Source organism: Trichosurus vulpecula, chromosome 5 (assembly GCF_011100635.1).
Source record: "Trichosurus vulpecula isolate mTriVul1 chromosome 5, mTriVul1.pri, whole genome shotgun sequence".
In the NCBI taxonomy this organism is placed as follows: Eukaryota; Metazoa; Chordata; class Mammalia; order Diprotodontia; family Phalangeridae; genus Trichosurus; species Trichosurus vulpecula.
Genome location: NC_050577.1, coordinates 217,519,852 through 217,533,489, shown reverse-complemented (window position 1 = coordinate 217,533,489; position 13,638 = coordinate 217,519,852). Strand labels below are relative to the sequence as shown.

General features: G+C 37.7%; 1 protein-coding gene across 3 annotated transcripts in view; it reads left to right on the top strand.

Moving 5' to 3' along the window:
- Positions 1–13,638, top strand: part of NEDD1 (NEDD1 gamma-tubulin ring complex targeting factor) — a 62,333-nt gene that overhangs the window by 22,942 nt on the left and 25,753 nt on the right. For all 3 annotated transcript variants that reach the window (XM_036761018.1, XM_036761017.1, XM_036761019.1), the window contains 3 exons: positions 8,853–9,082; positions 10,596–10,797; positions 11,239–11,425. In XM_036761018.1, coding sequence (XP_036616913.1) covers positions 8,853–9,082; positions 10,596–10,797; positions 11,239–11,425 — 619 coding nt within the window. The remainder of the gene's footprint in view (positions 1–8,852; positions 9,083–10,595; positions 10,798–11,238; positions 11,426–13,638) is intronic.

Below are 13,638 nucleotides of genomic sequence, written 5' to 3'. Positions count from 1 at the left end.
TATATTTTGATAACTGTATTTCAGTATAATTAATTGCCTTTGTGATCCTATGTGTTTTACTTTATGCATTTTAAAAACCATTGTTCTCTAAAGGCATCTGATTTCACCAGATTGTCAAAGGGGTCATGACACACAAAAAGTTTAGAACCCTTCACCGAGAGGGAGACCTATGTAGGCTTGGACAAAAATTATACAGAAAGAAATAGATGAGTTTACAAATCCAGTGCAGTACCAAGGAAGTAGCTGTTGTCTTTTCTCGTAAGGATGGTTGGGACTAACTCTATTTTTGATGACCAAAGAGGTGAGAAATGTCACCCAGCAAGAGGTTGAATTACTTGAAAGGCTGAAGTATTTGCCGCTTATTGTTGGTATGGACAGGACCTTTTAACATACACCCTTAGAGTTTGAAAAAACACATTTTTCAATCATGTGCCCATTTGAATGGATTCACCAGTGTCCTTCTCGACTCACATCTCCTTTTAATCCTGGGGTACAGAGGCAAATGTAGTAGACAGAGATTCAAGGGCCTGTAACTCCTTAAAGCCTGTGAAGATCTTGACTGCCCACAATTCAGTTTTTCTTTTCCTTGATGTCTTAACTTACTGATCATGGGAAAATGAAGGGGTAAAGTGGTTACCTTCCCACCCTTTCTGCGTCCAGAGTTTTACATGTATGACATTTAAAAAGATAGAGACACATAATTTCTGGGTAATTAGTCATTTTATTAATAATGCTACCATTTTAATAAAAGAGGTCAGTGGCACTCTCAGGGCTCATGGGTTATACACGCTTTGAAAAGTGAGTGTTCCAGAGGATGAGCAATCAACTCTGATTAGCTAACAAGTAATAAGAGAGAATGAATCTTACAGGGAGAGGCTGGACCTGTTCTAAAGAACTTTGATGATGTCATTTGCTTCTAAATTGCCATCCTTGGGTAATCTAGGCCAAGAATTTATCCCTACGCAAATCTGTATAGAACACATTGGGCTCCTTAGATTAAATTCCTTGTGAGGTTGGATGGGGTCTGACCACAATTGAAGAGAAAGTTAATTCAGCCTTCAGAGACTGAGCTTTGAAATGAGGACTTTAGCAAAAGGGAGGAATTTTGGGTCTCCCGAAATCTTTGGTTATTAATAATCATTTCTCTCACACAAGCTCCCCTTAAAGTCTTTTTTAAATGTGTATTTCATATAAAGAGAGCCACAGTATTTCCTTCATAATTTTAGATAACCGAATGACTGTTGCCTTTCTAATTTTTAGACATCTGTATGATCATTGATTTCATTTTTCTTTGCCATGCAACTGTTAGAGCCTAGTTCCTATCCTCCTTAGTTTATAGATGAGATTATAATGCCAAGAGCTTGTTTCTTGCCCAAGGTCAAAAAAGCCAGAACTCAAGAGATTTCTCTTCCATCTCTTGTGTTTGGCCAAACCACGGGGCCGTGTGATCTTTGACATAGTTATACACATGAGAAATCAGAAAGATTGTGCTGCAGGGTAGCTTTAGTATTTTTAGGTACATCAGGTTTATTAAAATAATGATACCAATCAGTTAAAGTAGCTTTTAGTCTATTTCTCTTTCCCAAGTAAATTTTAAAATGTTTAGATTTTTTTTTCCTTAGCTTTGATTGAAAGTAAAAATTGGCTTCTATAACTACATAATCTGCTTTATAAGGAGATGACTAGATTTAAACTTTGGTCTTTCAAACTAGATTTCCCTTCCTATTTGTATATACATAATAATTTCTCAACTCTGTTTTTTCCCCTAGAGGGCTGTCCTCCAAACTAACTTATATTGCCCAGAAAATAGAACTGGGTATAGTGTTATTTCCCATATGTAGGTGAGGAGGCATCCCTCTCACCCCCAGATGAGAAGTCATAGACAGATTATGCCTGTAGATTTGTGTCTTCATGGCCTTCACTTTTTCCCTTTTTGAGTGTAAAACCTTGTGGAAAACTTCTTTTTTCCCCCAAAGGTGAACTGGAAGCTTCTCTTGGTATTATCACCCTTAGTTTGACATGATTTCATTGGTGGAAGTACTTCCTTCACTGATGTAGATTGTAACCCCTCTTTCATCTTGTGTTATTCCTCACCTGGGGAAATGGTTGTACACATTGAAAGCCTTCTTCTTTTTCTCAGGTGTACCAGTGCATCCTTCAGAATTGTCTAACTGTTGTCTCTCTTTCATCTTACACAACCAGCGTACCTCCTTTCTCAGTTATCCATGTCCTCTATAGTGCCTTTTATGCCACATCCTTCATGTGAGGCATTGTTGGTAGCATGCTACAGCCTGCTAACTGTAAGCAGTTACATCCACCATCTGTCTTTTCCATTACCTTTTGAGTTATTTGTCATGTTAATTATTCAGGACCTGGTGTTCCACAATTCACAGCCATATGGCATCACTGGGCTGTTGTAAGTACCCAGCCTGGGGTGGGGGGGCAGTAAAAGGGGAGGGGGAGGACAGCAAACTATGATTAAAGCACTCATTTCTTAAAAATAAGATTTCATATGCACCCATGAAGAGAAATTCAGCTTCCTTCTATTAAAATATACACTTAAGAATTGTGAAACACTTGTTTCCATTGCTCTTTTTTAGGTCAATTACTTTTGCTGTAGTTAAAAAGAGTTCTTGAGAAAAATTATTAGGGCATATTCAACAAGTACATTCACATAGTCTATTATTGATTCCATGAACTCTTTAAAAAACCAAGAACCTGAAGTCTGTGAAACTGGAGAAAATAGTTTTTTGTATTTTTTTTAGTGAAGCTGACAGTATTATGGAGTGATATCACAGAGACTCAATTTTCTGTTGGAAATAGATCTTCTGAACATGTTAAGAAATTTGCTTTCAAATACCTGAACTGTACTGAGGTATTCTAACTGTATTGAGCATTCTATAGATCAGGAATATATCTCTAAAGGAACAAGCCTTGATGATTCTGCAGAAATGCCATGGCTGACAGATCCCTTGGATTATAATTGCCCATAACTAGTTAGGCACACAAATTGGTGATTAGTCAACCCCTGAGATCCATTCCTTGAAATGAAGCTTGGAGATAGAACATCTGATTATATTTGGCCCTTTACATCCAAAATGGGCTTTAAATGTAACAATTTTAGCATGATCATTTTAAGTGAGATTAAGATTTTTAGGATGTTGCTATATGTAGAAAAGTCTTTGCAAGTTACATCTCATTTTCTTTTTTTGAAGGGAAATTTTTGACATTTGAAAATACAACTTAGGTGATTATTGGTAGAGATGCTTATACTGTAGAGGACTGACTAAATGTCTTTTATAATTAATTTATTATTTATTAATTATTATTATTATTAATGACACATGAAGTGTTTGAAGCCACTTAAGCTATAGTTTACTTAACTCTTCACTTTTTTTAAAAGGCTTGCTTCCTAGAAAATACCCCATTTTGGTTTTCTAAAAGATTTCATATCTAAAGGAATGATCTCCACAAGAATTTACCTTAAGGCTCCATCTATCTGTATTTAATAGGACTGCCAGCGTACTTGCACAAAGTGTGCATCTGATTGTCCTTGTCTGAAGTTCTATGAAATCTATGGATTTGTTTAGTCTTTGTAGTTTGTTTTTAGGTAGTTTTAAGTGAATATATAGTTAATGGCTTGGTATGCACAGCATTGTCCCTTCAGCCTTCATTTCACTGAGAAGAGCCTTTTGCTTTTCCTCTGTGTCCAGCATATTGATTTGCCTAAGAGGTAAAAGCAGCATATGGTGATGTGATAATGCTGCCTTGTGACAAGCTTTTTTAGTCCTTTTTGAAGAATTTGATTACATGGGTTTTCTAGCTTAAGTTATTTCGATTCAGTTAGTGATGTATTAGGGATTTTAGTATGCATAGTACTATATTGGGCATTGACATAGGGAGACAATAAATATAAAAAACATGATCCCTTCCCCAAGAGGGTCTAGTTTGTTTGGTGAAATAAAACACACACCCACCCACACTAAAAACTAAAGAACACTTGAAAATCATAGGAATATGACATAAACTGAGTCCTTCGATGATGAGGAGTTATAGATGAGAGGAGGGGTCATTGTTGGTTACAGTAAATCAGAAAAGACTTCAGGTCATGTTTAAAAAGAAGGGTGAAGGACATAGTTTGGCCTTTGGAGCTTATTTTTCTACCATTGTGTGTCCTTAGAATCAAAGAATCATAGGGCTTAGAGCTAGAATGGGTCATGGGAATTACCTAGTCAGGATTCCTTAACCTTTTTTGTTTTATGGACCCATTTGGCAGTCTGGTAAAGCTTATGGATCCCTTTTGGAATAATAGTTTTAAATGCAGAACAAATTATTTAAGATTATAATAGAGATCAATTATATATTAGAATTTTATTATCAGCATATGTTAAAAGAAAAATCAAGTTCATGGTTAAGAACCCTGAACTAGTCCAGTCTTCTTCTCCCTCTACTTTTTTTTTTTAAGTGTTTGAATAAAGTAAGGCCCCTGGAGGCTAGATTTGCCTGGGGTCACACAGATAGCAAGTACCTGAGCAGAGATGGTAACCCAGGCTTTCTGACCTTGAATCCAGTGTTGTCGCCACTGTCAGATGAGTTATTTTAAGGATGGACCTAAACACTTGCTTTGCAGCCCTCCCTTTCTCCACCTAAAGTATATAGGAACCCAGATGACAAAGAAGTGGAATGAGGAGTTTGGTTTAAGTGAATGTCAGTTCACCTCTACTTGAAACCATTGTGACAGGTGGTACCACATGGAACAAGGGTGAGGGAATTCTTGTCTAGCTGAGAGTTAGTTGATATCTTGAGTTGGATTTATAATAGTGAAAGTTTTCTTTAGAGCTATGTTATTAGGCTCCTAACAATGTAATATTTTTTGACATGTGTGACGTGTCTGGTAAGAGAAATCTGATTCCATTTGATCGATCAGTTGTTTTGTCCTCTCTCTCTTCTCGCCTGCCTCCCTTTGTTGTCTCCTTTTTAAGCTAAGTTAGAACATGTTTATATCTCCAGCTAGGAGACATGGCAAAGAAGAAAGCAAAACTGAAATCAGTTAATTTTGGTACCTTTTGAAAGCACGCATGGAGGAGCAGTTGAAATAAATGGCTCCAGATGAGGCTCAAGTATTACAGGGTTACCAAAGCTTATCCTCTTAAGTATATGATGCTTATCTCATTAAGTAGCATTCCATTACCAGTCACAGGGCCCATATTATTAAGTCTTTACATGAATGGATTAGACTCTTTTTCTCCGAGTATAATAGGAAGTAACACTGTATAATAGGAAGTCAAGATAATATAGCCTAGACACCAGGCATACTTGTAGAAAACTTGAGCCCTTCAGGATGTCTGTTGGGAGTTTTGCTTCTCTTGCTAATTCACTACTGCTGGATTTAATGCTTATCAATAAGGAAGTGGTTGGAGTTGTATGAGTTGACAGGAACTTTGGGAAAAAGAGACTATGTCATCTTAGCATTTGTGATAGAAAAAAAGGAACATTCAGCATGGCTGGACATGTAGAACATGTAGTATGTACTTCAGGGTCAGTAAGTGTTGAATGACTTGTTGCATGTACTTTAGAATTTGGAAAAGAGATTTCAAAAAGTTTGAAAAATAGTTTGGTGGGATCTCATGGCTGGAGACTAAAAGAAAAATACCATGGAAGAATGGGAGACAACAATAGGTTGATAGTATGATCATATATGATCCCAATGAAGAGGAAAACATTGAGCTGTAACCTTTGGGGCTTGTGCTTTGAACTATCTGGACTCATGTTTTAAAAGGGCAAGTCTTAACAAGTGCAAGCAAGGTCAAGGAGGAGGATTAGTCAGTAGGCCTTAGGAAGGTTAAATCCCACTTTGGGCTAAGCCTTTCATAAATTCCCAGGACAATCAATAGCATTTTCCTTAACTGTATTGTAGGGGCCTGGCAGAAGAAGATTTTAAAAAAGGAATAATGGATCTCTGACTTGATGAGTAGGTGAGAAAATTTCAGTGAATGAAAGGAAAGCAGAACCCTTGAACTCTGACTTTATTTCTGTTTTCTCTATCAAGGAAAGTAACCATGAGACTAAAAAAGGATAGAATAAAAATGGATAAGCGAACTCAAACCAGGAGCAAATGAGGAGTTAATAGAAGAGCACCTAATTGGTAAAGTCAGTTTAGCTGGCCCAGGTGAATTCTGGCCCCGTGTACTCCAACTTGTGGGTGTGATTGTTGAACCTCAGTTGGCAGTCTGTGAAGAATTAGGAACAGGAACATTGCCAAGGAACTTAAAACAGGAAATGTTCCCCTCATTGCAAAAGAGGGAATTAGGTGGATTCAGATCTATGGACTGGGAAGCTGGCAAAATTCTTGGAGGATTATCAAAGCAATGGTTTGTTAGCACTGAAAAGGAATTGGGTAATTATACCAAGCCATCATCCATTAGGGAGTTGGCATAAATATCATGTATTACTACTAGGTTTTTAGACTCTGAGTCCAGGGACTGTATTTTATGTCTCTTTCTATTTCCTCTGATGTTTAGCAGTATTTTGCTTTTAATAGATACTAATAAATGGTTAATGAATGAATTTTAAAAAGTATTTATCCTTATGATATCCTTATGGACAAGATAGAGATACATAGGCTAGAGCAGGGGTGAGGAACCTGCGGCCTCAAGGCCACATGTGGCCCTTTAGATCCTCAAGTGCAGCCCTTTGAATCCAAACTTCACAGAATAAATCCTTTTATTAGGGATCAAAAGAAGGCTACAAACTTCTGTGCACATGAGGACCTAGAGGACCATGGCCTGGAGGCCACAGGTTCCCCACCCCCTGGGCTAGAGGGGATGTAAAGTTAGGTACCTTTTATACACTTTGGAGTGATAATAAGAGCTGACATTTATCTGACACTTAAATGTTTGCAAAGCTCTTTACATGTATTATCCTATTTAAAGTCTTGCTTTAAGCCCAGTGAAGTAGTTGCAACAGGTATTAGGATCCCCATTTTTACAGAGGAAGACACTGAGGCTTAGTGAAGTTAATTGATTTAGCCAAGGCCAGAGGTGGATTTTTGACCCAGGTTTCTCCTAACTCAGAGAATGCCCCCTTGCCACCAGGTGGCAGTTTGCTGCTCACTGGAGGGCGCTGTCCGAGGTCCTAGGTCTTGTTCTGTTTGGTTGGAGGAGGACATGTTTATTCAATTTGTGGATGTTGAGAAGCTGGGAGGACTTGATGATGTGGTGGATGATGGGATCAGAATCTGAAAAGATCTCAGCAGGCTTTAATAATGGTCCATATCTAATGAGATGCTTTAATAGTTTTAATAGTGTTATTAAAGCGATGCACTCAAGAGGAAAAAAAATCCATTGTACAGTGGAAGGACTCATGTGGCTAGAGAGCAACAGCTCCAATGAAAAATACTTTTTTTTTTTTAAATCTGCAAGTCCCTTGTGAGTGAATAACGGTGACATCATGACATCCACAAAGGCAGATGCTCTGAGGTTGTGTCTGAGCTGTGACTGCTATCCTGGTTGGACCACCTCGGGAACTGGCTTCACTTCTGGCTGCTACCTTTTATAAAGGAGCCGGTTAATCAGGAGCTTGTCCAGGCTGGTGAGGGCCAGCACAAGGATCTAAAGAGCTTTGTTGTAGAAAAGAAAAGAGACTTGGGCAGGGTGAGGACTGCAGTCATGGCCTTCACATGTTTGAAGGTCTGTTATGTAGCAGAGGGAATTGTTTTGTTTGGCCCGAGAAAGCACCGGTTAGGACAAGAGGGTAGAAGTTAGAGGCGGGCAGACTTTTAGTTCACTGCCTCACCATTTGAGTTATCTAAAAATGTCATCACACATCTTGTTAGATAATGAGATCTTCATTTCTAGAGATATTCAAGCAGAGCCTTGATGATTTTGTTCAATCTCTGTTGAAGGACAGGGCCCATGGCACAGGGTAGCAGTAAATGAGTGTCATTTGTATCAGTAGCCTTATTTTATAGGTGAGAACTCTGAGGCTTAAAGAGATGGAGTGATTTGCCCATGATCACAGTTCTACCAAGTGGTAGCGGCAGAACTTGAACCCAAGTTTTTCTGACTCCAAGTGTAGCTCTCCATGTGTGGTTCTCCCATGCTGCTTCCCTATCTCATTCCACAATAAAGCATGAAGAGTGTGCTTTCTGAACTGTTAAGGGGAAAAGGGTGGTCACTAGTGACCTGGTGAAAAGGAGAGCTTTGTGGAAGAGCTCACTGCCTTACAAGTCAAGCTATCGGAAGATGTCATTGTATTTAGGCCTTGAAGGATGGGTGGTAATTTAGCAGGTAAAGAGCAAGAGGAAAAGTGTTTCAGCAGCAAGAGTCCTAAAAGGCCCTGGAAGAGAAAGGATGGGGCGTAGACTGCATGGAGGGGAACAACCTGAGGGAAGTTATAGAGTCAAAGTGGGGCCGTGTAGTGGAGGCCCATGCATTTGAATGGGATTTGGCAGGCAATGGGGAATCCCAGAATAGTTATACTAAGTGATTTCAAAGTGCCTTTCCAAGTCCAAGATTCTGTGGTTTTATACATTCCCATCATACTTTTTATCTCTTTTATAGCACTTAGCACCTTACACTTTGTGTGATTGGTAACAGAGTATTTCTCTCCTCTTTTGAGCTTGTCTCCTTGAGGGCAGAGGCTGGGACTTAACCATTAAACATGATATTTGCTGGGAATGCTTGAAAGCTTCTGTTCTAGAAACCAGAATACTGCCTGTCTGGTACCCACCCCTGGGCATCCAGTTGGTTGATCAGTATCTGCGTTATGTACATATGTATATTTATCTGTATTCACAAGATGCTGTATGTGCTTGCACTTCCATGAAATGTTTTCTGTTTTGTTTTTAACAGTCTGTTCGTCAATTGAAGTACTCCTTGTTTAAGAAATCTCTCCTGGGCAGTGTGTCTGATAATGGAGTAGTAACTCTCTGGGATGCTAATAGTCAGAGTCCATACCATAATTTTGAATGTAGCCACAAAGCTCCAGCCTCAGGAATATCTTTTTCTCCTGTCAATGACATGCTGCTTGTAACCATAGGCCTGGATAAAAGAATCATTCTCTATGACACTGCAAGTAAGATGTAAGTGGTTTACTACTTTCTTAATTTGGTAATGAGTAAATATTATCCCATATTAATTAGAGTGTGCATTTGTGGCTTATACAAAATCTAGAGAAAGTTTTAGCAGCACCGAAGTTGTTAAGTGGCTGGTTTGAAATAAGATAGCTTTATTCTTCTTTTATGAAGGATATTGCAAAAGCTAGAAGGTTTTTTTCAGGGATAGTGTTCTTGTTACAATGATGATACAATGTTTAAAAAGAAATTTTCTGTGGAATATAGTTGCTTATTATTTTAAACATGCAGAATTAACTGTCTCACAAATTGGATATCCTTCATAGTAGATCAACTAAGTATGTAAAATTTAAATCAGGATTCATTTTGTTTTAACACACTAGGAAAAATTAATTACCAAAAATCTTGGTGTTACAGAATTTGCCAGATATTGGTACTGTACTATTATGTACCATCTTGTCTGAGCTCTAATCTGGCTTGATGCTGGTCTTTTGTAAACATAGCTACCAGGATGTTACAGAAAGATGAGAGCCCTTGACCACGGGATTCACGTGGTGAAAGATAGTGTTACAAGTAACGTCAGGGAGTGCCCTAGCTGACACCTTCCGCCCCCGTGTTAAGTTTTTCACTGCTACTACTTTTATAGCTTTCTGAATATTCGTTATGAAAATCCAACTTACTGTAAGTCCTTGACTACTCAAATTTGATGGGGCTCTATAAATTGTAATGCCTTTTGTTCCCTCAGTTCATTGCCTCTATATTCATCTTAATGTATGTACTATTGCTATGATATAATTTATTAAAATAAGTCTGTGGTCTTTCCGAACCCTTTCCTCCTTCACTCCTGGTCAGCTTAGTCTTAGCTGTGGGAGTTAGAAGCTTCACTTGTTGTAGTTTGTTGCCTTGGCCCAAGTAGGCCCAAGTACTATGTCACTTCTTTGGGGAATGCTGCTTCTGTTCTCCTTGATTGCTTCCAAATCTAAGAGATGAGCAGCTAAAAAGAGCTAAGGAGAAAGTTCTCTCCTTAAGAAAGGGTCCTAGCTCTCTTTGCTTGGGATGTAAGGGTAGAGCACTAATTCAGGGGGGAGGAGAGGGAAGGATGATGATTAATAATCTTCAACCTAGGGGCTACAGGATTTGGGAGGGAGCAGAGGATGTAGGGGAGGTGGGTGGGCAATACATGTCAGTTTGGCATGTGGTTTAGCTCCCTTCATTTGGTTTCTTCAGATACTAGTTTAACATACAGACCCAACAAAACATGGGCAGTGAGGTGAGGAACATATTTTTTGTGTAGAAACACATACATACAAGTTAACAAGAAAATAGGATAGGATATATCTTTTACAAGTAAGTATGTGTGTCATGTATTGAGGATATTTTAGTTCAGTTCTAAAATACTGCTTTGTTTAAACTACCATATTTGAAGGGTTACACTCTTGTGGCGTTCTAGATATAAGGGATGTTTAAAGGCTGTGTTCATATACACTTATACATAGACCTATGTCTTTTTTCCTTTATGAAGACAACTAAGAACTTTAGTGGCTGAGGCTCCCCTAACTGCAGTAGACTTCATGCCTGATGGAGCCACATTGGCAATTGGATCTTCCCGTGGGAAAATATATCAGTATGATTTAAGGATGTTGAATTCTCCAGTAAAGACCGTCCTTGCTCACAAAACATCTGTGCAGTGTATAACATTTCAGTGTTCTTCTGCCCTTTCTAAGGTGAGAAATTTCCTTTTATCATTTTAGGTTTTGCTAAATAAAATCACAGCAGTAATGAGAAAGATTAAGCTTCATGGTCGAGACTTAAAACGATTTGAGTAGTGTTATTGTCTATTAAATTTTAAATGGCCATCTTGTTTTTTAAATATCCATGTGACAAACTTTGTCTTTAAGATGCCTATGTTCTTTTCTACATTTAATTCTCATATAGTCTCTCTTCCTTCTAAAACCTCTATTTTAAAATAACTAAACTTTTCTTTGTAATTTAGGAAAAAAAAATGTACAGATGCCATTAATAATGCTGAAATTGATATGGGAGAAATCTGACCTCCGCAGCAAAAAAAAAAAAAAAAAACAAACTAGGGCATTTGTGGCTTGTTATGTTCCAAATTGGAGTACTCGTGATAAAACATTTTAAACTTATTCCTTGTTATATTTTAGTCAAGTTTAAATAAAGGCTCCTCAAATAAATCTGCCCTGACCAAAAGAACGGGTAAAGTGACCAGCACACCAGTCCAAAATCCTGCAATTGTCAGAGAACCAGCTTCTCTATCAGGTACTGCTGTTTTATCTCAGCTCATGACCACAGTTGAAGGGAAAGGATCGGTGGCTGTTCCGGACAAATCAGGTAAACCTATTTTAGTATCTTAATATTTTTAATATTTTTCATCTGATTTATATAGCCAGAATTTTCCCTGAAACTCTGAACTGTTATTTTTTTTTGTTTAAAGTAAATTTAGTTTTCTTTTCATATTTACTTAAAGTAAAAGTTTTAGGGTTGTTTTTTTTAAAAGATGTTAAAAATGAAAACAGTGTACTCAGTAAAGAATACTGGCTACCTACAAACTGACAGAATGGTGCTGGTTATAGAAATTCTCGGTGCTCAGGCTACTACATCAGCATGTTTAGTACTGCATGACCAAAGAGTCTTCTTCAGATTTATGAGGTTGAGATAGCATGGAGTAGTCTCCCCAAACATGGATTTCATCTTACCCAGTTAAGTAGATCCTCCTTTATTTTATATTTTATTTCCGATTGTCATTTCAAAATAGAAAGAAGAAAAAAGTTGTATTTTAAAGTATGATGACTTCACCGATGAAAGATTTTTTTTTAACTACTTAGAGGTAGATCTTTGGGATAAACTTTTTCTTTCCATGATATTACTTTGCTTCTTTCTGCATTGACCAACTGTTCCATTTGCTTTTGCCCAGAATAGAGTACAATGGTACAGCACTTAAATTGTTGAAAGGAAGGAAGCCTTTTTAGTATCTACTAAGAAATATGTCACATCAGCAACTTCCAGCAGCTAATTAAAAGAAAAACCCTAAATGTGTGCTGGTATGGAAATGAGCATATGGAGGTGCCATTTTTCACTTACTCAACAGGTATTTATTGATGCCTTCGATGCTCAAGGCCATTTCCAGAGTAGTAGTTACTTTCTGGTATAGAAGTATTTGTATATGTCTTAATTTTAAAGTGTAAGAAGCTTAGCAAAACTATTTTCTTTCATGGGTTGTATAGTTTGTGGACTTGCCTTCCTTCCTGATTGTAAAATAGATGGTATATTTGTTGACTTGGATAGTAATGGGTGTTCAGTCTTCAAAATATGCAAATATATCTGTGATCTCATCCCTTTGAACACTCCTTGCTGTGATCAGGATCTCACTCTGCCCTGAGTACTCTTCATCCATTCTCTCCCTTAAATGTGCCCCAGGGGCTCTACCCAATTTGTTGGGGCCTTTCCCCAGGCATTGTGGGGTTATAGTGGAGTTCTCAACCCATCTGCCACATTCTTACTGTCCTATGACCAGTGCTTGTTTCTCACTCATGCGTTTGAGGTGATGAGTACTTTTAGAAACTACTCTGTAATCATTTTATATGGGCTCTGGATATCTTTATTATCCCCATAAGTCCTGATAGTTACAGGGGAAATTATTAATCATTATAGAATCCAACAAGATAGGATTTCAGCTCACTTAGGAAAAAATTGTTGTTTTCCCCCAATATTATATTAAGTAATTTTTGCAAGGACTTAGAATTAATTCATTATATAAACTGTAGTTATTTTTAAGAATTATAAAATGAGTGCTACTGAATGATAGTTTTTGGAAGTTTTCCTGTTTAGTAATAACAACACTCTAGAGGAAGTAAAAGTTCAGTCTATCTAATTGTTATTGTTCGGTTGTTTTCTGTCCATTTGGGGTTTTCTTGGCAAAGATACTGGAGTGGTTTGCTATTTCCTTCTACAGCTCATTTTACTGATGAGGAAACTGAGACAAACAGAATTAAGTGACTTGCCCAGGGTCACATAGCTAGTAAGTGTCTGAGACCAGATTTGAAGTCAGGTCTTCCTGATTCCAAGTCCAGTGCTCTATCCACTGTGCCACCTAGCTGTCCCCTCAGTCTCGCTAAGGGTATTACTTAATGATACCCATTAGGTAGTTTAGTTACTTTGTAGGTGAAATAGAGAGTTTACACTTTGCCCACAAGTATCATTGACCAGCATTACTATAATCAAGATTAGAATAACTATCCCAACATGAGCCTTAAAAAAAAAACCTGTGATTACAGAACTAAGAACTTTAAGAACAGTTTTATATTTATAAATTAGAAGGCAAAGAGTAATAGATTTATTGAATTTTAGGGCTGAGAAGGATTTTGATGGTCATCTAATTTAATACCCCTTTTAAATAGTTCACAAAGCAACTGTTCAGCAACTTGACCAAAAGACTGCCAGGTCCAGAGCAAAAATGACCAGGCTCCAGAAGTCACTTCTTTCCAGAGGATTTCTTATTTTTAAATGGAGGAGCAGACTGTGACATTTTAAATGAGAGGACAGTT